The 26,333-nt window shown below is 38.9% G+C and overlaps 2 protein-coding genes across 2 annotated transcripts in view; one reads left to right on the top strand and one right to left on the bottom strand.

The window, feature by feature from the left end:
* Positions 1-22,970, bottom strand: part of LOC139478921 (NIPA-like protein 2) — a 29,985-nt gene extending 7,015 nt beyond the window's left edge. Inside the window, exons 1-11 of the mRNA XM_071261610.1 lie at positions 22,795-22,970; positions 13,492-13,560; positions 12,988-13,159; positions 11,879-11,938; positions 10,472-10,524; positions 10,166-10,234; positions 9,408-9,504; positions 7,596-7,731; positions 6,243-6,331; positions 4,781-4,844; positions 4,397-4,506 (exon numbers count right to left, since the gene is read on the bottom strand). Coding sequence (XP_071117711.1) covers positions 4,397-4,506; positions 4,781-4,844; positions 6,243-6,331; positions 7,596-7,731; positions 9,408-9,504; positions 10,166-10,234; positions 10,472-10,524; positions 11,879-11,938; positions 12,988-13,159; positions 13,492-13,560; positions 22,795-22,830 — 955 coding nt within the window. The 5' untranslated portion in view covers positions 22,831-22,970. The remainder of the gene's footprint in view (positions 1-4,396; positions 4,507-4,780; positions 4,845-6,242; positions 6,332-7,595; positions 7,732-9,407; positions 9,505-10,165; positions 10,235-10,471; positions 10,525-11,878; positions 11,939-12,987; positions 13,160-13,491; positions 13,561-22,794) is intronic.
* A 262-nt stretch (positions 22,971-23,232) lies between these two features.
* The window catches only part of LOC139479664 (acyl-protein thioesterase 1-like), a 41,531-nt gene continuing 38,430 nt past the window's right edge, over positions 23,233-26,333 (top strand). The window contains exon 1 of the mRNA XM_071262504.1: positions 23,233-23,465. Within this exon, the coding sequence (XP_071118605.1) occupies positions 23,289-23,465 (177 nt within the window). The 5' untranslated portion in view covers positions 23,233-23,288. The remainder of the gene's footprint in view (positions 23,466-26,333) is intronic.

Below are 26,333 nucleotides of genomic sequence, written 5' to 3'. Positions count from 1 at the left end.
TTGAGAAGTCAGGTAAGTTTATTTTGTCAAATGGAAGCCTGCAGGGCCACTAACCCCAAACCCTAAACTTAAGGAATTGAGATTTTTATCCCAAATCAAACTTTGAACTGGTCCCTAAGCTGATGCAACCTCAGTTCAACTCTAAGTGCCTAAGGTGTACTTCAGTAATCATGCTAAGATTATTGTTGGTTCATTGAAAACCATGGTCTCATACCATCATCATGATCATATCTTAGCTTCAGTGATCATAGCCAGGATATTGTCGCCTCAGTGAAATCCATGTGTTCAAACTAGGTGATAACTTCAGGAGGAAATGTAGGGCCAACAGCCACAAGTCAACTATCAATGAACGTTGGATTAAAACCGAGAGACCAAATAATGCCAGAACAGAGAATTTTCAAAACACCAATAAACAATCAACATGTTCAGAAAAGGGGTATTTTCCCCGAGACAAATGTCATGATGAAAATGCTGAAATGAAGAAAACAAATTCAGTATAATCACAAGGTCAAGGAGAGAGAGAGAGATTTGTTGATCAAAAGGGCTCTTGAAGAAAGTTTATGACCTAAGGCCTTTGTCAAGACTCCATGAACCTTGGACAACCTGGATTCTGCGACTAGAACTGTTGTGCATGTATCTTCTAGTTATCGAGTGAGTGAGTGAGTATGGTTTTACATCGCTTTTAGCAATATTCCAGCACTATCAAGGCGGGGCACACCAGAAATGGGCTTCGCACATTGTACCCATGTGGTGAATCGAACCCGGCCTTCGGCGTGACGAGCGAACGCTTTAACCACTAGGCTACCCCACCACCCCTGCAGCAGCACAGACTGGGAGCCGCCAACTCAACTTGTCACCTACTGTCTTCCACAAGAGGTGGCTCTTTCAGAGAAGGCTTACTGAGCAGTGATAACAAGAAAGAAGTGAGCAAACTCACATACCCCCGTTATCCCCGCTGGTCAACAACAAATAGTAAATAGTTTGTTAATTAATGAAATTTTACATATTTCTGACTGATTTTAACTTCAATGTTTTAAAAAATAAGATTGAGTTCCAGTGACAATTGACCCCTCCCTCCAAATCTCCCATGTTACCAGTGTTCACTATGAGGAAGTAGATCACCATGAACACCTTTGAATAAAAATTTGATTGAGGAGTTACATAAGAAGACTTATCAACAATATCATATAAGAAAATCAATAAATCAATAATATCCATCTAGCCTAAGCAAATATGGTAAAGAATTCATAAATTCAAACTATCACAAAGCACAGATACTTACGATGATCTACATGTGTGGAAACAATTTTTGAAAATATATTAGCTATACAAAACCAGTCATCACAATTTCTAAATTCCATCATGTTTCGATGAAAACAGCAAAAGAGAAAACTTTCAGAATCTTATTATAGATAAAAAAAACCAATCATAGCGGTTAATGTAGCCTGTTTGCTGAAGCTAGTATACATAATATTGTAAACATGGATCGTACAAAAACTCTACCCAAAATTTATGTTTCACCATGATTCCATGGAAACGGCAAAAATAAAAAAATTCTGAATCTTCAAACTAGCAAAAGGCACAAGTACTCATTGTGGTTAATGTGTGTAGAAAGTTTGGTGAAGCTAGGGTGCATGGTTAAAAAGATATACCCGGTAGGCTGTACAAAACACCCACCCTAAAAGTCTAAGTTTCTTAATGTTTCCATGGAAATGGCAAAAATTAAAAAGTTCAGAATCTTCAAACTAGCAAAAGGCACAAGTACTCATTGTGGTTAATGTGTGTAGCAAGTTTGGTGAAGCTAGGGTGCATGGTTAAAAAGTTATGAGTTGTACAAAAGCTCGGACGGAAGGACTGACGGAAGAACGGAACGCTATATACCCCCGATTTACTTCGTAAACGGGGGTATAACTAGTACCAAGTGAATGTTATCATTGAACAAAATATATTAAACCCAAACAATGGATTCAACATTTAGTACAGGTGTTACATTTTCATTTGATGCTTCCTTCAAACAATTGCGGGGCAGTCGGGTAGCCTAGTGGTTAAGGCGTTCAGATCTTCCAGATCAGTCAATAACTAGAAGATTCGATTCCAGACATGGGTACAATGTGTGAAGCCCATTTCTGGTGTCCCCCGCCGTGATATTGCTGGAATATTGCTAAAAGCCGGCGTAAAACCAAACTCACTCACTCACTCACTCACTCAAACCATTGCAATTTTAGTTCAGTGAAACCAATGGGTTACACTGAACTGACAATATTGTAATTTAACTGAACCTACATGTAATGCTCCACATGTAAAAGCTTCATCTCTCTGTATCTACTCACACAAGACATAACGACCCACATGAACTCACATAAGACATAACAACCCACATGAACCCACATAAGACATAATGACCCACATGAACTCACATAAGACATAACAACCCACATGAACTCACATAAGACATCACGACCCACATGAACTCACATAAGACATAACGACCCACATGTACTCACATAAGACATCACGACCCACATGAACTCACACAAGACATCACGACCCACATAAGACATCACGACCCACATGAACTCACATAAGACATAACAACCCACATGAACTCACATAAGACATCACGACCCACATGAACTCACATAAGACATAACGACCCACATGTATTCACATAAATCATAACGACCCACATGAACTCACATAAGACATAACGACCCACATGAACTCACATAAGACATAACGACCCAAATGTACTCACATAAGACATAACGACCCACATGTACTCACATAAGACATAACGACCCACATGTATTCACATAAATCATAACAACCCACATGTACTCACATAAGACATAACGACCCACATGAACTCACATAAGACATAACGACCCAAATGTACTCACATAAGACATAACGACCCACATGAACTCACATAAGACATAACGACCCACATGTATTCACATAAATCATAACGACCCACATGTACTCACATAAGACATAACGACCCAAATGTACTCACATAAGACATAACGACCCACATGAACTCACAGAAGACATAACGACCCACATGTATTCACATAAGACATAACGACCCAAATGTACTCACATAAGACATAACGACCCACATGAACTCACATAAGACATAACGACCCACATGTATTCACATAAATCATAACGACCCACATGAACTCACATAAGACATAACGACCCACATGAACTCACATAAGACATAACGACCCAAATGTACTCACATAAGACATAACGACCCACATGTACTCACATAAGACATAACGACCCACATGTATTCACATAAATCATAACGACCCAAATGTACTCACATAAGACATAACGACCCACATGAACTCACATAAGACATAACGACCCACATGAACTCACATAAGACATAACGACCCACATGTACTCACATAAGACATAACGACCCACATGTATTCACATAAATCATAACAACCCACATGTACTCACATAAGACATAACGACCCACATGAACTCACATAAGACATAACGACCCACATGAACTCACATAAGACATCACGACCCACATGTACTCACATAAGACATAACGACCCACATGTACTCACATAAGACAAAACGACCCACATGAACTCACATAAGACATAACGACCCACATGTACTCACATAAGACATAACGACCCACATGTACTCACATAAGACATAACGACCCACATGTACTCACATAAGACATAACGACCCACATGAACTCACATAAGACATAACGACCCACATGAACTTACATAAGACATAACGACCCACATGTATTCACATAAGACATAACGACCCACATGTATTCACATAAGACATAACGACCCAAATGTACTCACATAAGACATAACGACCCACATGTACTCACATAAGACATAACGACCCACATGTATTCACATAAGACATAACGACCCACATGAACTCACATAAGACATAACGACCCACATGTACTCACATAAGACATAACGACCCACATGTATTCACATAAATCATAACAACCCACATGTACTCACATAAGACATAACGACCCACATGAACTCACATAAGACATAACGACCCACATGAACTCACATAAGACATCACGACCCACATGTACTCACATAAGACATAACGACCCACATGTACTCACATAAGACAAAACGACCCACATGAACTCACATAAGACAAAACGACCCACATGAACTCACATAAGACATAACGATCCACATGAACTCACATAAGACATAACGACCCACATGAACTCACACAAGACATAACCCACATGAACTCACATAAGACATCACGACCCACATGAACTCACACAAGACATAACCCACATGTACTCACATAAGACATAACCCACATGAGACAAAGCCTCTTATGTTATGTGTCTACTCACAGGGGAAGAGTTCTGGTGCCACTTGGGAAGGCGGGGCTAGAACTTTGTCCTTGTCAGGCTCTGGTCGCTTCACCGTGACAAAGTACACTCCGATAAAGCACAGTATGCACCTGTAACAGAAAGCCAAGTGTAGCTCAAGATTCAAATCCAGATCACCACATAAATGAGGGATTAGATTTGATCTGTGCACATTGCCACCCTTTGTATTCATTCTTATACAAAAAGAACTACAGCAAAAAACTTAATTGTTTTGGACACTTTGAGACTTCTAAGCATGGTACTGGGTGATATTTATAAGAATATTCATCAAATGCAGATACTAGAGATTTAAGCAATCATCTGCATGTCTGTGTAACGGCAAAGGACAATTCAGTAATGACTTACCCAAATAAGAACATACAGATTTCCAAGGCATTCATTCCCCAGAATTCTTTAAAAAAAATAATTCCTGCAAAAGAATTGTCTGAAGTTAGATGAACATGAATACAGAGGAGGGTTACAGTGGGTAGGTATCATCTTAAAACCATTCTTTGTAAGACAGGGCTTAAAAACATAAAAGAATTGGTTCTCAGGTAATGTCTTTTGAAATATGTGTGTGTGTGTTTAAGTTAGTATATTATAGCATTTCATTGTTGGTGTCATGTGTACAAGATGCGGAATATTTAAAGATTTAAAAAAACGAAACATTCGGCAGACTTTATCATGATGTGGGTGGTGCCTGACAACCAAAACTGTATAAAAAAAACAGCCTAGGGTGACCTTATTCCATTCAGAACTGCCAGTCAATCTTGAGACAAACTTCCTGACCAGTGAGCTATCTCACTCTTCTAAACCAGCATTTAAATATGATACAGAGATATTATTAGCTGTATGTGTTGTCATATCGTAAATATTAAGTATAAGAAATAAACATTGTACAATGTGAGCTTTTAGCGAATATAATGCATGATCTTTATTCCTAATATATGAGATTTTTGTTCATCATGTAATGGTTGGTGTTATTGATGCAATAAACCCATCTAATAAACTTGCAAACACTATCCAATAAATATGCAAATGAGGTCGCCTTGCTGGAACTACTTTCAGACTCAATATATCAATGCTGTGCCTTAATTTCTCAGTTAACTAAGGGTTTCGAAATTGGCACTTGCTCTATAGTCCTTGCCAAACTGCCTTGTAGTTAAGGTATCATAAGGACTAGCAGAAATTTGCCATTTATTGTTTGTTTGTTGCTTAACGCCGCACTATTAAAGCAATATTCAAGCTATATGACGGCGGTCTGTAAAATAATCGAGTCTGAACTAGACAATCCTGTGATTGATGTCATGAGCATTGATCCACACAATTGAGATTGATGACATGCATCAACCAAGTCAGTGAGCCTGACAACCAGATCCCGTTAGTTGCCTCTTACGACAAGCATAATCACCTTTTACGTCAAGCATGGGTTGCTGAAGATCTATTCTACCCCGGATCTTCACAGGTCTGGCCATTTAAAAGGGTTTTGCGACATGTTTATCATACGGACTAGTGGGCTAAAACTGTTAGTTCCTGCTGCTGTAAATTGTAGCTAATGTTCTCAATAAGCTTCGATAGGGGTTTCCCAACATGTCGCTGTGTGTCTGTAGACAAACATGGCCACAAGTCATTTGGCACTATATGATAAATAAGGCAGAGAGAGAGAGAGTGAACATTTCTTCAGTGTTACTATGCTACTGCCTACTCAGTACGAAGAAGCTCTACCCTGAGGGGAAGAGAATCCATTGACAACAAGTCAAGGTGCACAGCCTTGATAATGGAACTGTGGATGAGAACTACAAAGTACCAATCAGCTGTTTGAACATACCTGCTACGATGGCACTGACTGTGAAGAAGACGAAGTTGGTGGGGACAACCACCGTCGAGTCAAAGTTCTTCATGGCCTGGTTCAGGTACCTGTAACCATGGTAATCAAAATACACAAGTTTCGACTTAGATGCATCCAGTATTCAAGAAATAATGGGGAATCCCCTCTTGGGCTAAGCATGTGGGAGACTTGTCACCTACAGTCTTCCACAAGAGGTGTCTCTTTCAGAGAAGGCTTACTGAGCAGTGAGTGAGTGAGTGAGTGAGTGAGTGAGTGAGAGAAAGTGAGAGAGTGAGTGAGTGAGTGAGTGAGACAGAGTGAGTGAGTGAGCGAGAGAAAGTGAGAGAGTGAGTGAGTGAGTGAGTGAGACAGTGAGTGAGTGAGAGAGAAAGTGAGTGAGTGAGTGAGTGAGACAGAGTGAGTGAGTGAGCGAGAGAAAGAGAGAGTGAGTGAGTGAGTGAGTGAGTGAGTGAGGTTTTACGCCGCTTTTAGCTATATTCCAGCAATATCACGGCGGGAAGACGCCATAAATTAGCTTCACATGTTGTACCCATGTGAGGAATCAAACCTGGACCTTCGGCATGACAAATGAACACTTAAACCACTAGGCTACCCTGCTGCCCCAGATTCTGTAGAAGCCCAGAAAAACTAGACTGTAGAATACACAAAGAAAATAGACAATCTGAGATTCTCCACTTTTTGTCATTGACATATTGTCGATTGTTACTAGTCTTTTCTTTTGCTGCAATGCCTATATGGTAACTTTAACAATAAATGCAACAGTCAGTGCTAGTTGTTGATCAAAAGGGCTCTTGAAGAAAGTTTATGATCTAAGGCCTTTGTCAAGACTCCATGAACCTTGGACAACCTGGATTCTGCGACTAGAACTGTTGTGCATGTATCTTCTAGTTATCAAGTGAGTGAGTGAGTTGGGTTTAACGCCACTTTTAACAGTATTCCAGTTATATCACGGCGTGTCAGCTTAATGTGGGAGGAAAGCCCAGAGTGATGCAGGTCTCAGACGTTTACCACATGAAACCCTAGAGCACGGGTATGGTGCTGACAAACCTAGAAACATAATCGGGGCGAACCGGAATTCAAACCCACAATCATAGGTTTCTGGCGTGCCCAAGGGATGCAAATCTGCACAGCGAATCGCGGCGCCTTAGACGACTAGGCCACCCGTGCCCCCAGTTATTGAGTGAGTGAGTGAGTGTGGTTTTAGGCCGCTTTTACCAATATTCCAGCAATATCACGGCGAGGACACCAGAAATGGGCCTCACGGATTGTACCCATGTCGGGAATCGAATCTTCTAGTTATTGACTCAGACTGATCCGGAAGATGTGACTCACTTGACTTGCACTACAGCAGTAGCCACCATCACGACCAGCATGATGTAGAAGATGGGTTGAGCAAACTGGGAGGTTCCGCCCACTGACAGATTCAGCATGCTTGACACTGCCTTGGCGGAGATGACCGTGAAGGAGGCTGCAAGACGAGGGGAGTATGAGCATCGTCATGAACATCAACACATATCGACACAACATATCTGCATATTCCTGTCTGTAAGTACCATATGGACGGTGACTCCATTTCTATTTTTTATCAAGGAGTTCCAGAAAATGGTGGAAACAATTATTTGTTTTTGCGTTACATGGACATTCTGGATGCTTTGAGAAAAAGGTGTCATGGTGAAAGTTCTTTAGCTTCTCTTTTCATAATACTTGTTCGACTTTCAGCAGTGTCAGAAAAAAGATGTTGTCAATTCATCATGTTCACTATTACTCTACTAGGCACTTAAACAACAAGGATGGTGCAGTGAACCTGATGTGACAAGTCAAGAAAATGTCAAGACAAAAATGCATCATGTTAACAATGTGTGTAAGGCACACTAACTTACTGCATTAATATCAAGCTCGCAAAAAGTAACTTCATGATTCAAAGTATCTGCCTATGGGTCCACAGCATATGGCTATTGGTCCATAGTGAGTGAGTGAGTGAGTGAGTGAGTGAGTGAGTGAGTGAGTGAGTGAGTGAGTGAGTGGGTGGGTGAGTGAGTGGGTCAGTGGGTGAGTGAGTTGGTGGGTGGATGTGTGAGTGAGTGAGTGAGTGAGTGAGTGAGTGAGTGAGTGCTACTTTTAACAGTATTACAGTTAAATTGTGGCGTGTCAGCTGAATGTGGGAGGAAAGCCCGAAGTGATGCAGGTCTCAGACGTTTACTACTTCGGTGAAACCCACAAGCACAGGTATGGAGCTGACAAACCTAGAAACATAATCAGGCTGAGCCGGGATTCGAACCCACGATCATAGATTTCTGGCGCACTCAGGGGAAGCAACTCTGCACAGTGAACCGCAGCGTCTTAGACGACTTGGCCACCCATGGCCCCCTATTGGTCCACAGAAGATGATGTGTGGTCCACAGCATATGGCCATTGGTCCACAGATGATGAGTGGTCCAGAGCATATGGCTATTGGTCCACAGAAGACGATGAGTGGTCCACAGCATATGGCTGTTGGTCCACAGATGATGAGTGGTCCACAGCATATGGCTATTGGTCCACAGAAGATGATGAGTGGTCCACAGCATATGGCCATTGGTCCACAGATGATGATGAGTGGTCCACAGCATATGGCTATTGGTCCACAGATGATGAGTGGTCCAGAGCATATGGCCATTGGTCCACAGAAGATGATGAGTGGTCCACAGTATATGGCTATTGGTCCACAGAAGATGATGAGTGGTCCACAGCATATGGCTATTGGTCCACAGAAGATGATGAGTGGTCCACAGCATATGGCCATTGGTCCACAGAAGATGAGTGGTCCACAGCATATGGCTATTGGTCCACAGAAGATGAGTGGTCCACAGCATATGGCCATTGGTCCACAGAAGATGATGAGTGGTCCACAGCATATGGCTGTTGGTCCACAGATGATGAGTGGTCCACAGAATATGGCTATTGGTCCACAGAAGATGAGTGGTCCACAGCATATGGCTGTTGGTCCAAAGATGATGAGTGGTCCACAGCATATGGCTATTGGTCCACAGATGATGAGTGGTCCACAGAATATGGCTATTGGTCCACAGAAGATGAGTGGTCCACAGCATATGGCTGTTGGTCCACAGATGATGAGTGGTGCACAGGGTATGGTATGATACTGACCTGTGATGGAGGTGATGAGAAGGTAGATGACAACCAGCTTCATCTGGAACCTGTACAGCAGGACGAGCAGCACGATGATAGCCACCAGCTCGATCACCTGCCGACACACACTTCAACACTAGTGGCATATCAACACATGTCAAGATTTAGCAGCTGATAGCAGTATAGAAAAATTAGGCATGTTAGCCAAAAGGTCCTTGTTACAACCCTTATGTTTGAGATTGAGGAGGTCCCAAGATTCAAATGCTACAACAGCAAACCTTAACAACCCTAGGACCCCTATTGCTCTCATCACTGTTTGTTTGATACGTTATCCTGACATTAGTGCACACCGACTCACGTGACAACACACATCCTCACCAAACATCTCAGAAATTTATGGGGTGGGATAGTTGGTTGGTTTGTTGTTTAATGCCGCACACAGCAATATTCCAGCTATATGACGGCAGTCTGTAAATAATCGAGTCTGGACCAGACAATCCAGTGATTAATATCATGAGCATCAATCCATGCAACTGAGATCGATGACATGCATCAACCAAGTCAGCGAGCCTGACCACCCAATCCCATTAGTCGCCTTTTACGACAAGCATAGTCAACTTTTACGGATATTTATGGGGAGTGATATTTAAGCAATATCAGTAATTTCATTTCTTTGTTTAGAGGACGGACTAAACCATCTCAGCACTACGACTATCACTTGGCACTTAACTCGCTTCAACGACCAGTTTATCACTCTCACTATGCTGGATACTCACAATATAAACTAGGAACGATATTTGGGTCAGGGCTGCCACTATTTCATCTCCACTCAAGACTTTCTCCTTCTGGAAACAAATGACACATTCTTTTGAAAGGGTAATTCAATGTCTTTCCTGGTGCATAAGGAGAAATTAAGATTGCTTAATAATTAGATTAATTTTTCTCTCCGTTTTTCATTTCTCACAAGGATACCAACATGTATTACTCACACTTGAACATTCTAGTGAGATCAAGTTCGCTGGAACAACAAAGTAGCTACCAGTATTTGATTTATTTCCTCACATCAAGCTCATCTGACCTACCCGAGAGGAGAATGTCACGAGAAGAAACGCTCCGATGATGGCCAGAGCACATCCTGAAACAAGGGGAAAGAGGGCATCACACAATGTAACATGGCTGTGCTGAAGTCGCTACTTCAGAATCCCTGACAAACACTCTCAAGGCCAAACTGACATCCACTGGTTTCCGATGGATGGATTAGTTCCAGTTGACCTTAGAAACCCCATAGGATTCTTCACATGGAATTCTGAGGGTAATATCTACCTGAGAAACGGAACCGGCTTCCCCACAAGTGGAATACACACATTTTGTAACATACACACAATATATACATAGTCATGTCTTTTCCAAACTCTCTCACAAACCTACCTTACGGTGACAAATCCTACTGCTGCATTCAACATGTACACCGCTCCGGACAATTGCTTGAGATTTTGAGTATTTACTCACAAGTTTTCTTTCACATGGGTGGTTTTCTTTTGGTATTTCATATAATTTCACCACTTTTGGTCTGTATTGGGTATTTTTACATCAAACAGGTGACTTTTTTTATAATTTTGCCTTAATACTGTTTCAAGTGTGTAACACGTTGCTTAAACTCACAACAGCCATATACAAGTCTAATTAACAACATGCATGAAGTACTCATATCCCCGCTAATATGACATGTCCGGTTGTGTGCAAGGCTAGAAACATTTATTGTTTTCAAGATCTGCTCTGGAAACGAGTGCTACCGCCATTTTCAGTCTAAGGCAAAGTCGTTGCCATGGAAACTTGAAAAATTATATAAAAAAATAAATCCCAAACTCAAAAGGTACCAATTTACCACTAGACCTATCTATGTGCCAAGTTTGGTGAAGAAATATTGTACGGTTTTCAAGATCTGCTTGGGAAAGGAGCACTATCACCATTTTCAGTCTAAGTCAAAGTTGTTAAATTTTTAAAAAATCCCAAACTATCAAAAGGCACCAGTTCACCACTAGACGTATCTATGTGCCAAGTTTGGTGAAGAAATATTGTACGGTTTTCAAGATCTGCTTGGGAAAGGAGCACTACCACCATTTTCAGTCTAAGTCAAAGTTGTTAAATTTTTAAAAAATCCCAAACTATCAAAAGGCACCAGTTCACCACTAGACGTATCTATGTGCCAAGTTTGGTTAAGATATCTCTCATGGTTAAAGAGTTCTTCTCTGGAAATGAAACATGATGGACACATGGATGGACGGCAAGATGGACGGACTGAAAGACAGGACAGAAGGATGGACGGACAGCACCCACTCCTATATCCCCCTACCACTTCATGGCGGGGTATAATAATATTTAGGCAAATACGCAGCTTATCTTGAGTTATCAGTGAAATTGGCCGGTATCTCCAGCCTGTCCATAGTGTCTGTGGAGGGAATACCAACTACAGACAACTGTCTACTCACCAAACAAGTGTTCAGGTCGGATCTTTTCTTTCAAGAAAACAGCTGCGAGAAAGAGGTTGGCTGAAACAAAGAAATACATGTGAAGCAATGAACTACATGCCTTTTTCACCATTACCGTATTCAACGTAATAAGCACCCCGCTCTAATAAGCGCCCACGGCGATATTTGCTAATATTGGCTAGTGAACAATCCCCAGTGGCACCCCTTCCGATTGATCAATGTACACAAGAAATATCTATGCACCCTTAATAATGGGCAATTAAATTCTGGAAAAAGACATCGATCGAATATAAACATTTCAGGCTGTTAGCATAAACCACAAAATTTATCTTCTTAATCTGTTTTTGTCACCAAATTAATATTTTAATAAGAGCACCCTTTTTCTAATTTTGAGAGCGCCCTGGGCGCTTATTATGTCAAATACGGTACTCATAATCTGTTGGGTTATACAACACCGACGTCATAACTTGGCTTCAGAATTAATACCATAACAATTAACAGTGTTAAAGATTAATGTAATGTGAATTGCGGCGCCTTTGACGACTGAGCCCCCATACCCCTACAGCTGGATATTGATATAGATCATAGAGATCGATAAGCGTTAACATAATATCGATCAATTATGAATTTATATGAGAAAAGAAACTTTGAGTAAATATTTAATAAAGTCTGAAAGAAATCAACAAATTCAATGTCACACGTGAGTGGCGATACATTTGAGCGTGGATTATTTTGTGGACATTTGAGAAATAACAATATTTGCTTTCTGTCTTTGGCAATTGACATATTTGACTATAACAAGTCTGTTTCGGAAAAGTTAAACTATATTTCATCACAATAGTTTATGTAAGCCATTATCGATGACAGAGCTTTCATATATTTTTTCCAGCTAAGTACCAGGCGTAGCACATGACACAGAAATAGCATGTCAATTCTGGTTATATTTATGATACAATCACACATGATTATACTTATGTAGGCATTATACACAAGAACATATGGTAGTATCAACCAATACTTTCCCAATATAGCATCCCAAACAAGTGCTGTCTAGTTTTAACAGGGCATTTGCTCAACAGCCCACAGCCTGTGTATGTTGTGTGACGTACCAACAACAGTCGTTGTTCCGAGGGGAGCTACAAGTGAGGCGGGGGCAAAGCCGTAGGCCGTGAAGTTGCCCACCTCGCCCAGCCCCATTAGGATGAGCCCCAGCCACCATAGTGGGTCCCGGGTGTAGTGGATCGATTCCTCCCGAGCTTGGTTGCGATTGTGAGTAAATTTCTGAAATCCAAATTCATCAGATGAACACACACAGCAAACATAGCACATACACTTCAAACAGCCAAATTTATAAGATCAACTGGTTTCCTTGTATTAGTGAGGTACAAATATATATTCATGTCCAACAGTAGCGATACAGTATTGCATCCTAATATGAGGTTCCTGATATTATTTATACATTGACTTACAACAAATGAATTGCCATACATATGATACATTACAAGTTATATTGATGGAAATATGGGAATAATAAGATTCAAAATGCTAAATTCTTCCATTTCCTGGTTGGCTGTATAAATTGTATAACATTCAAATGTGTACTACTGACTCACCTGTAGATTGAGAGAGATGCTGATCAGAAGGTTGCCACCAATAGCCAATGCACTACCTACAAACAAGTCCTGAAACACAGACCAGGCTAGATTAAACACCAAGTCATCTCTTAAAGTGACATTTGGAAGCATCATGCCAAAGACGTATATTGTTATATATACTAGTACATGAGAGCATGTAAAAATGAAAAAATCAGACCATTTTATTCTAAGGAAATGGATGGAGTGGAAGCTGGTGGTTGAAGCGATCGAAGACCTGGGTTCGATTCCCCACATGGGTACAATGTCTGAAGCCCATTTCTGGTGTCCCCTGCTGTGATATTGCAGGAATATTGCTAAAAGTGGTGTAAAACCATAGTCACTCACTCATGTTTTAAGACAACATTTTTAGTACAGGCAATAGCACCTTTAGCAAGCATGTAACTACATTAGTTCTATAAAGCCATCAAAAATAATGTTGAAAGCGAGGAAAGGTATTTGGTATCTGGATACTTATTTTCGTGAAGTTGAACATATTGTTTGTTGCTGTTTACAGATACTCGGCGTAAACGTATGTTTTCCCCATGTTAAACTAAGCATTCCAGTTCATGTTATTGTTATCATGGATTGCAGTCGTGACTTGTATTTCACTAATAACAGCATCCATAGTTCTGCACTATTCACATTCTAATTTAACATGTTTAAGAAAATATTAACTTTCAAAACCATCCCAATTTTGAAAAAAGTACAAGATTCCCCAACTTGCTGTCCAAGGGTATTATGTTGGAATCTGAGATGGCTGGTTGGTTGGTTTGTTGTTTAACGCCATACTCAGCAATATTCCAGCTATATGATGGCGGTCTGTAAATAATTGAGTCTGGACCAGACAATCCAGTAATTGATATCATGAGCATCGATCAACACAATTGGGATCCATGACATGCATCAACTAAGTCAGCGAGCCTGACCACCCGATCCCGTTAGTCACCTCTTACGACAAGCCATGTTGCCTTTTATGGCAAGCATGGGTGGAATCTGAAATGAATACAGGAGATTTACCCCAAACATTTTTGGGACTCAACCCAAAAACTACTAGAATCTGTACTTTACCAAGAAAGTGTTTTCCCACTAGACCACGGAGGCGGTCTAAACATGATCAGGAATATTCTGAATGAAAGTTCATCAAAAATGTAGGTTCCAATGACAATGAAATTCTCAAATACTTGAACAAAAATACAGTAAAATACATTTCAACATTGTCCCAGCATGATAAACAAACTGTACCTTAATATCCGATGCTGACAATCCTTGCATGGTTATGTATAAATTGTATATAGAACACAAACATTTCCAAGTTGAGTTTCCAGGAAATTGCAGCACACTGAGCATGAATCGCCCCTTATCTGCCCACACCAGAGAAGTGTCATACACACAGGGTAGGTAATAAGCTGGCTTATACACTAAGGAGATTAACCAGTTATACACTCACAAATTAGATTGGTGGAATGTATTTCCATATGACATGTGTAAACATGATTTCATTATTGATAATCATATATCATAACTTCCTCTGTTACCACCACGACCACTGCAACAAGTTGTCCGAGTTAAGGTGATTGTGAGGTGAAATGGGGTTTAATGTCGCATCCAAGATTATTGCACCTACATAGCGACGTACATGTACGTGTGTGTGTTTGTGTGGCTGCTTGTACTAGTCCGGACTGATGCCGATTTATAGTGCTAGTTCACTGAGATACCATGACGCAGTTTAACATGAATACCCCACTCAGACACAGTATACTGACTCCGAGCCGACGAGTCCTCGTTTTAGCCCCTTAATGCCGAGCCCCAGACAGGGTAACAACAAGCACCATCTTTTAATGTCTTTAGGTATGATGCGGCCAGGATCGAACCCCGGACATTCCACTCTCCGGGCAGACGCTCTACCATTAGACCACGGAGGCGGTCGTCTGAGTTTAGAGACAAACACATCATCCTCGGTACTGTAGTTGGGAATGAATCATTAATGGCTGTTTTGGAGACTTGATGCTAGCCTCCAACTGTTGTCAGTATATTAATATCACAGAAACCCAGCCAACAAGAAACATTACCTTGTCAACGTCATCCTGACAACTGAATCAATGGTAAAGTTTGCTGCAGTGAGTTTTATGTCACTATTAGCAATATTGCTGCAGTATCTCAGCAGGTGATATGAGCTTCAGAAAGGAGGCCATGGCAAGTCTAACCCTGTCACCAGTGTTATGAAGAAGCATCTTCCCCACTTCCCTTGCTGATACAGCCAACACCATGTGTGAGTAGTGCACTAAGAATGGCTTAGGTCTCCTGCATCAACTAACTCCCACTCGGGATAAGCTTGCGTAAAATATGCATTAAATAAAATGAAATATGCAGACAAATTAAATCCTAGTGTATCAAATACACAACGAAAACTTTAAATACCCTATTTAAAATATTTAATGTGTATGTTATAACTATAAGATAAAACGACTGCACATGTTACAACAGTTAGATAACATGATTGTGTATCAGCCATTGCCAAATTCACTAAACGACAGTTACATTCAGAAAAGCTTGCATCGCAACCAGAGGTGGACACGCATGCTATTGATTTGTAAATTGACATTTAGGCATGGACATGTTTTTTTTTATGAAATCACATATTTTCTGAAGTCAGTATGGCAAATTAAACCATTTGAATACTTACAGAAGTCTTTTATCTTTTGCAAAACGAAATTGTTTCAGATTTATTACAAAACATAACTTTGCATTAAATCTTATTCAATGTCACAGGAACTTTTGTTGTTCAGTATAGTTGTCAAGTGGGCTTTCTCAGCCGACCTTTGAGACTTGACACCTATGTAAAACACCTAAAACTATCTAAATGATCAGTTGAGAAACGAACATAGGTTATAATATCCCCAAACAATATATATATCTTTTAAAATATTTGATTGTTACAGAGACACGTGACATCGAACAAGTTGCTTTGTACAGCTGCAGACGTGTGGGATATTGTTCCTTCATGTGGATATTCACGGATACATTACTCGAACAAGGAAGCTGCCTAAAATTATACATATAAATTTGTTAGGTTATAATTATGATATTTGCATTTTGTTTTCCTTCATTTGCTGTAGCATTGAACAGAATCATTCTTGTTCCTCTACATCTGGGTTGGGAAATTGGGCGGTCAGGTAGCCTAGTGGTTTAAGCGTTTGCTTGTTCTAATCCCGACATGGGTACAATGTGTGAAGCCCATTTCTGGTGTTCCCAGCCGTGATATTGCTCAAATATTGCTAAAAGCGGTGCTAAACCATACTCACTGGTTGGGAAATTCTTTTATGAGCGATAGATGTTTTCACAAATCTTTTCCTTTATAAGCGTGTATATATTTCAGTCAATTAGTAAAATGTGATTCTCTCAGGCAATCCATAAAATGTCTAAATATTTTAGTCATTTTGACTGAAAAATCTGTCCGTTTATTTAACAGATTGACTTAAAATGATTAAGACGGTCAAAAGGGCTTAAAAACATCACAATAGATAAATTATGTAGGAGTAGAAGCAAGATAGAAATTTACTTTTCATCGAAACATTTTCAGTGTCTTGGTGATGATATTAAACATAAAAATGTTTGGAATTCATTGTCATAATAATACAGATGGACATATATTTCAGTTAATTTGTTAAATAACTGAATATTTAGGCATTTAATAAATTCCTGAGTGAAAATTTTGCACATTGTGACTGTAAAATATAAACACATTAAAATAAGCAATGCTCAGGTGAAATATTTACTTTGTGTTGCAAGTCAAAATAGTGTAAACTAAAATCGCACAATTACCAAGCAAGTGACTTATCAAAACTTTGTCACCATTACCGATGCTACCCACAAAGATACCTACATTTCCTTATTAATTCCAAAACTGTATTTTATTTTGTTGATCAGTGTGACCATATGCCCTTAAACTATCAATAAAAGTGACAAATGCGCATACAAATTGCGCAGCATAGGTCGCAAACTAGTCTAGATTTCTGCTATATCATCCGAGTACTCATGGGGAAAAAACAACAAAGGCAACAACCAGTCCCATTGGAATTGCTTCAGATCAGTGCCCCTTTAATAGCTGGGCAAAATACTGGTGTCACATTTCGGGTAACGTTTAAAAGATGGATCGAAATTTTATGAATAAAGATTATGCAATAACATCATTGCAAAACATTGCAACATTATTTCATATCATACAACAGTGAGCCTTATATCCCTTCCAAAGGAATATATAATTTCAAAAACCATACATAACAAACTTTTGAAAATGGCATTTTCTTATGCCATTCAAGTTTTTCAATTGTAGCACAAAAAAAAAAGTACAATCCCCAAAACATGAACAAAATAATTTATGATGACATCATAAGGAGAAACATTCATGCCAAAGTTCAGTTACCTCAATCTCAGTTTGAGAAAAGAAGTTTACAGAGCCAAAATGCATCCTGAGATAATTTCAGAGCATTTCTTTACATTTTGAACAGAAAGAGCCAAGCCAAAACATTTTTTTAACACAACTGCCATGGCCGGCCTCTTAGTTTGTTTTTTTGACCAGAGAGCTAGGAGGAGGATCCTAGCATGAATATTTTAGGAGCCAAATGTTAGTCTTACTTGCTTAGGTGGCAACTTGTTTTCCCAAGGAGCTGACTCAGTGAGAGTTTGAGACAGGACATATGTTCGCAGGGGTTTCATTGTGTGAAGTATAAAGATGGGCACTGAATTGTAAATTTAATAAAAATGCAAATATTTCCTTCTTTGTTGTACAACATCATTACAGGCCACAAAAAAAATATGTTGTAGTTCCGATTACAGCAATATTTAAAATATTTTTTAAAAACAATTTAGATCTCTATTTCCAAGAGGACAACAAGGACTGTAAAACCGAATACTTTGCTTTGTGTCATCCTGACATGCATCATTTTATGACAGGTACTATATCTTGTGGTAAATTAAAACGTACAGTAGAACATGGATATAACAAACTACAAGGGACCCGAGAAATCATTTCTTTATATTCATTGTTCGTTATATACGTTTTCGCTCGGAAACGTCCGCCATCTTGGCTAAAACAAAATACAATGCACGTTTATACACGTTTCCTCCTGCATCTACCGGTGATTCAGTTAAAAAGTACCAAAATTTTAATGCAATCGTCGGACGAAATTGTATCTGAAGTTATTATTTGATCAGAATTAAGATAAACATAATGAAAGTTTAACAAGGTTGAATCGTCACCAGTAATTGTGTTGATTCGCGTCTGATTGCGTAGAGCCAATTGTCAGTGACTCTTGACACTGAGTGAGATTTCTCAGTTCGCTATACACGTCACTAGTTAGTGGTAGATGGGCTTGTTGGTGATCGGATATCAGTTCGCTATATCCTTTAATTCGCTGTAGAGAGTTCGTTATGTACGTAAATTTTATATGATAATATATAAGAGATAAATTGGGGATTTTTTAACAGTTTGTTGTATCCGTTTGTTCGCTCTATCCGTGTTAGTTATATCCGTGTTCTACTGTTTTTAAAACACAAAAATTCTCATTTTAAGTACAGTCCGTTTGATTCCATTTGAGACCGATGAATTGCTCACTAACTCAAAATCTAATAATTGCAACAAAACCAAAATGTGCACAGCGACATGAATTGGACAGACCAACTCTGATGGTTTGTCTTATAATTTTGGACACCCGAATAAAAAAATTGTTTAACAAACGATCATCATATTGTTGACATTTTTCGCCGTCCCATATCAGGGAGGACCAGTCGCTCATAGAACAGCCAGGTGGGCGAGTTTCATGAGCGAAGGTGACTTAAGGCTTGCTGAGCAAACCATAGATGCGTGATTGCTATACCTGAAACAATGAGAACATCACTCGACGCGAAGTCAATTCTTTGCAACGTCTTCAAATGTTTTAAAAAAGAATGTGAAAGAGGTAGACTACAATATGCTTTGAAAAAGTATCGTTTACGAACTGCACGTGCAGTTGGGATAACAGAAGGGAAATTAAAAACTATGTTAAAAAAGAGTACTGATTCAACCTGCAGTGACACACCTGAGGGGGCCATCTCAACACCCCAATATATGGAGATAAATCATTCTTTGACCATTTTAAAATATCAGTTATGGAAATTGCTACACTAATTTGGTTTCCGTTACAAAAAAGTAGGCTTCGAAAATAGACATGCATTATGCGAGAGGTCTGATATTGTTCGACTAAGGAACCATTTCTTACGCACAATACAAGAAAAACGTTATGAGGGTTATAAGCCTGTATACTTGGACGAAACATGGGTAAACGCTTCCCATACCACAGGAACACAATGGTCTGATTTCTGTGCCAGGAAATTGCCACTTGGCAAGGGTGAGCGGCTTATTGTGCTCCATGCTGGCTGCAAGAGTCAGGGATTCCTACCAGGCTGTTTGCTAGTCTTCAAGTGACAGAACAACTTGATTTACAAGAAAGTCTACAAGCCCAAATAGTGACAACATACAGCCATACTCATCACTGTGTTGGAAAGTCTACTAGCCCTTAGGACACCTTTAGCATCAACAAAAGCTGGCCCAGGCTCGTGGCTAGTGCTAATATGTATCCCTGACAAGCCTGGCAACTATAACAATGCCACTGCAAAAATGTTATTCCATGTTAATGATTAGGGCTGGGACGGGTAACTCGGGCACTCAGGTCTGGTGGGTCCTGAGTAGGGCCCGGATACCCACATCACTACCCGGACCCGTGGTTAGTCACGTGACATACTGTTTTAAAATAATGACATCAACAATAAGACTCAATGGTTACACTACAAGTATAGCTAATGTTCACATTTCTTTCTCACTATGCAAGCATTCGTTCTGACCTTTATATGGTCGATTAAGCGTCCATCAACTGCAGTGTACACATGACCAGATCGTTTTATACATGTATCTAAATAGTTTTTGCCAGGTCTGCGGTAAAACAATTCCTATTCGGACATTTTGTACCCAACTCTTGAGGCCTATAGCGGGTGCCCGGGTAGGGTCAGGTAATGGGGTGTCGGGTACCCTGGTAGTACATTTGGAATCGTCCCAGCCCTATTAATGATATAACCAACCATTAACGTTTAACCTCTCTCATTTTTCTGACAATTAAAGTTGAGATCGGGGTTTTGCATGACGCAGAAATGTGTGTCCAGTACACATAAATGTACAGAATGGACGCAGAAAAGAAAATATTTGCATCCCGAGGGATGCACAATGATGTTCATTGTACCAAATTCTTGACAAGAAATGTAAACATCCTGTGAATAAAGTAATTATCAGATCTTTAAGTACAGTACGACACCATTTCATTATTTTACAGGACGCTCAAATTTCCTGTCAAGACCCTTGAAACTAGTAATTAGGTGTCCTCTGGATCCCTAGTTTTGTAGATCAGGGTAAAACCCTAAGGATTTTCAATTTTTTCATATAAATGATGGGTCATTAATGGACAAACATTGCTTTGCATCTCAGTAAGCTGGCTTTTGTCTAACAGAGGCAAAAATAGTTGCACAACAGCTAAGTCAACTCAGGACATCTCAAAAGTATTGTCAATGATTATCAATGCCGATCTATGGAACCATCTCATTCACTTTATTGAGTCAAACAAATATTTAGGAATGATTAGGAACTGTTGTTCAACAAAAATCCCTTTATTCCCTTAATAGGTGCATAACATCAGATATCTGTCTTCTCATCTAGCTGTCAATGTCAGCTAACCATTGCCATAGTTATGCATGGGTACTAATGACAAATTCAACTTCATTCTAACTGACACACATCACATAAATAGGTTCAATTATATAGTATGGCTCTATATCATTACCGGCTCAGTATTATAGGTACCGTATTCAACATAATAAGTGCCCTGCTCTAATAAGCGCCCACGACGATATTTGCTAATATATTGGCCAGTGATTGATTGATCAGTGTACACAAGACTTATTTTTTCGCGTATAATACGCATTCGTGTGATATGTGCACGCTTTATTATGGGCAATGAAATTCTGGAAAAATATATCCGTCGTACATAAACATTTCAGGCTGTCAGCACAAACCACGATATTTATCTTTCAACTCTGGTTTTTTTTCACTAAAATAATTATATAAAGAGCCCCCTATTTCTAATTTTGAGAGCGCCCGAATACCGTAATATCTCGTAATCAACACTCGCTGTTGACTGTTAACTTATGCAAATCAAAGCACACTATTTCATAGCTTAAACGCATATAAAGAAATCGTTGTGGTATGTCATGGCTATTTGTAAGTATACACTATACCCTTTATTGAGAGTTCTGGAATGTTTTTGAAGTGGAATTACCCCTACCTGCATTCAAAATTGGTTAGAAAAGAACCCATTTGATTGGACGAAGTCCTTTGACCCAAACTATGCATAAACTAAAACAGGAATTAATGTAAAGCACATATACCACAAAACAGCCATACCACAATAAAATAGAGTTTCCTACCCTTGAGTCGTTAATGACACATACTTTGTTTAACTACCGCGATAATATAGCGTACCATGCTACTATCAGCATATATACTGGCTAGCAGCCAGTTATCACTGAAGACCAATTATCACCAACTCCCTGTTATAGCGTGCACGTGAGCGCACCTCATTTTACATTTGCTCGTTTTCATTAGAAGAGGGAAACATTTATCCGAAAATGATCAACAAAACAGATTCCTGTGAGGAAATATTAAACAAAAACACTATACAATCACCTTGCTCAAATACAACTTTAAAAAAGATGCGATGGTGTCATGTGACTAATTCATGAAAAAATCAAAATCAAACAACATAATGATGCTAATTCAGTTCTGTCTTTGCTTTCTATATGTCTGTCATTTCTCCCTTTAAAATACAATTCTAAAAACTATTCGAGCTATATTTCCAAAATACATAAACTGTTTATATCGCGAAATGCATAGTACATACTTCATATGTGTTAAGGATAAGCATGTGTAGATTGAATTTGGGGAATATTGGTTTGTGTCACTGTCAGATGACAAATTGATAATAGCATTTCTTTTTAATCTTGATGAAAATGATGCGCAGATTTGTTTTAAATGGTAAATAATGCATATATAATTGACCTGCGTTGAATATGCAGTCACTTCAGGGAGATACGTGATAATGCAAGGACGGATAGTAAATAAATCTGCATTTGCAAAACTGTAAAGAGACGAGAATAAAACAACTGGCCTGCAGACTGAAATGACAAGATTGACAAGCGCACCTGATCATGAACTGTGTCGTTAGATGAATCTGTCATTCTTCTGACATTAGTTCACTGCATATTATTCGAAATAACCTGTTTCGTGAATACGTTGGAGTTCAAATGCAAGAAATCGTTGAATCAAAGACACAGTCTGTTGACATTTCCTATCTGATCGACGATGGAAAATTGTGCGGCCATGTTGGACCGTATGTTTATGTAGATACGATTACTGAGAAAACGAATGCTATATTGTAGGATGATATTATGTTTAAAGAAGAAACAAATCATGATTGTACCTAACTGTATTTAGAAGTGTACTTATATATCTGTCTGTTCTCATGATATTTCGATATCACCATTCAAAAGTCATATATGAGGAAATGTCTGAAAATGAACTTTTACAGTTAGAAGTAGTTGTTGATCTACTAGCATCGAGTTCATTCTCGCTCATTCACAAGCACCTTGTCGAGGATAGAACGAGACTTTCATGAGAGGATTCTGTGTCAAGTTACATGTGTCTATTGCTGCTGAACCGTCTCTGTGGAAAATTGAGTCGTCGATCAGAACATTGGTTCTTCTCTTTTCCTTTATTCACAAGCGTGTCAATCGTGTGTATGGGCACGAGTTCCTCCCAAGAAATGCCTCCACCAGTGGTAGTTCCGCCTGGCTCTGCTCCGCATAGAGGAACAGTGAGTACAAAATACAGCATCACCAAGTCAATATTGATTCTGTTATTTGATTTACATCAGGCTTACTAAAATAACCAATTGTTGTTGATTCTAGAAATATTAGAGAAGTCCAAATGAGTGTGATAATATTAAAGAATATTTTCCTAATATGTTGTCATATATTTTTTTCTCGTCACGCTTGTTGCTCAAGGTGTGCAATTTAAGATGTTACATTCAGCCTCGTATTATTTTCAGTATGAATAAATACAAGTCTTAAAGAATCATAGACAGCACAAATAGTTAACCATTTCTCAGTATATTCCTTGTGGACTTGTGATGTCATGAACTGTCAACAAGAAGAATATTTTGCTACCTTGTTAGAAGCATCAGTGTAGTATGTATAGCATTATATAGTGCAGTGTAATTAGCCTTACTTAGGAACTCTATTGCCCATGCATCCAGTGATGGCAAAGAGGAACATTATCTTTAAGAATTTACTATATGTTTGAAATTTCATCTCTTCTACGGAGGCATGTTACTGTCAGTTGCCCATTTTGAGTCAAGATGTGGTTGTGTAAATTATTTCAGTATGAAACCTTGATATTGTCTCTGTATCCGTAGGATAATTAATTCCTGTTATATACATCACAACAGTGGAACAGCTTAGGTTTACAGGCATATATCTAGGTGTTGACTTAGGTCAATACTTCATGATACTTGGTTCCAGATCTACAGCAGATGCCAGTACAAATTCCCAATAAGGAACAAATATTATTATGATTAATGTTTTAGCTCCCTAGAGATGCACTGTCATCATAGTCATTCGCCGATAACAGTAAATACAGAGAAAAGGTTAAGACTCTAGTTTTACATAAATGTGTTGAATACATTGAGTGCAAGGTTGAAGTACCTTCATGAAACAATTATAGGCATGATGACGTTATTTCCCAATTTGCACGCCACACATTTAGTTTTAAATGCTAAATAAATCCCCGATTTAATCAAACTTGCAAGGACTGCCAGTTTGCACTCACATGTAAATTGCCAATTTCTATCCTTGCAATTTGACAAGTTATTTCAGTAAAGAAGGATGTTGTGAACACCTCGACATGAGATGGTTTCAAAACGCTACTGAAACATGTTTGGATTAATTATGTGGTGTCTGCTATGTAGCCTGAACCTGCATTCTTTTTGTCTTTGAATATCAATGTAAACTGTTGTAAATACATTGCAAATGATGCTTTGTGCTGACATATCTGATGAATTATGTATAGAATCTCAACTTTTTGTCCCCCCAAAAAGTTATTGATGGATTCTGTATGGGGATGTGTTGTGTGTTACAAAGCAGCAATATTAATTTGCATAAATTTTTTATTTGACACAAGTGCTTGTAGTCAGAAACAGAAGCTAGCGGTGCTGATCATTTCGACTAGACTAAACAGTATTTTCTTTCCAGTGGAAACTGGTAGCTTTTCTGTTCTCATTAAATACGGTTTGGTGTCAATGAATCCAAAATATATGTTTATTTAATCACTGTCAAAATATCCAGGAGAGTTGACTCTGCGACTGGTATTCTTTGACTGATGACATTTAGCACTGCTTTATCTATGTCTTGATCTAGTATTACCGTAATCGACGTAATTAGCGCCCTGCTCTAATAAGTGCGCACGGTGACATTTGCGGATATATTGGCTGGTGAACAATCCCAATTAGCACCCGTTCCGATTGATCAATGTACACAAGACTAATTTATTCGCGTATGATACGCACTCGTGTGCTATATGCACCCTTAATTATGGGCAATAACATTCTGGAAAAATGTATCTGTCTTACATTAACATTTCAGGCTGTCAGCATAACCATGAAGTTTATCTTTCAACTCTGTATTTTTTCACCAAAATAATATTCTAATAAGAACCCCCTATTATTAATTTTGAGAGCGCCCTGGGTGCTTATTACGTCGAATACGGTAATGGCGGAGTTAGGAGTTGTAAAGTGGACACTGATTTTCAGTAATTTCAACTCTTCCAATCTCCACCATTTTTATTTTAAAGTAAGAAGAAATCCAAATTCTCTTGTGTTGTAACATGTTCACGTTGGCTTGAAAGTGTGACCTTACCATGTTTTTGAGACTAGTCTACTGTGGTGATAAGGACCAAGCATTCACGGTAAATGCAAGTTAATCAATATCACCTGAATGGTAGCCAGTGTCACTTCTGTTTATTGATGTGTGAACATGGTGCAGTTTTATCACCCATGTCTATTAGGCTACAGCTGATTGATTGTTTGTACTTCGGATTTGCTGCTACCTGGTTTTTATTACTTGCCTTTCTTCTTGTGTTGGAATTGTTTGTTACACTGAGTAATAACTTTTTTGAAGTTGCTAATGGCTCCAGATAATGTTTTGAGCCATTGCAGAGTTAGAAATTGGCACTAGTCCTGTAGTCCTCGCCAAACTGCCCAATAGTTAAGGTAACATAAGGACCAGTAGAAATTTGCCATTTTAAAGTTTTTTTTATATGTTATCATTATAAGCTAGTGGACTAAATAATTTGCCATTGTTATGGGTTCTGCTATATATATGTTGTTATTATTATAAGGATTAGTGGACTAAGAATGTTAGTTTCTACTGCTGCATTGAGTATTTACCCACAAATTATCATTCACATTGGGTATTGATAGTTATCTTTTTTTATTCCACATGTTTTTACTCCCAGTCTGTTGGATATTTTTGCACCAATGAGTAGACATTCAAATAAAATAATGCTGCTTAAAATGCTGTTTCAGGTGACCTCATTTGTGTCTGTTTTGTCACAAGCGTTACATATTGCGTAAACATACGCAGGTGGTACAAGTATCGAATTAACAATAATCATAATGTTTATGCAT

The sequence above is a fragment of the Haliotis cracherodii genome, unplaced genomic scaffold (genome assembly GCF_022045235.1).
Source record: "Haliotis cracherodii isolate W230 unplaced genomic scaffold, xgHalCrac1.p SCAF_4, whole genome shotgun sequence".
In the NCBI taxonomy this organism is placed as follows: Eukaryota; Metazoa; Mollusca; class Gastropoda; order Lepetellida; family Haliotidae; genus Haliotis; species Haliotis cracherodii.
Note: the sequence above shows the minus strand (reverse complement) of the source record. Positions and strands in the feature narration are given on the sequence as shown.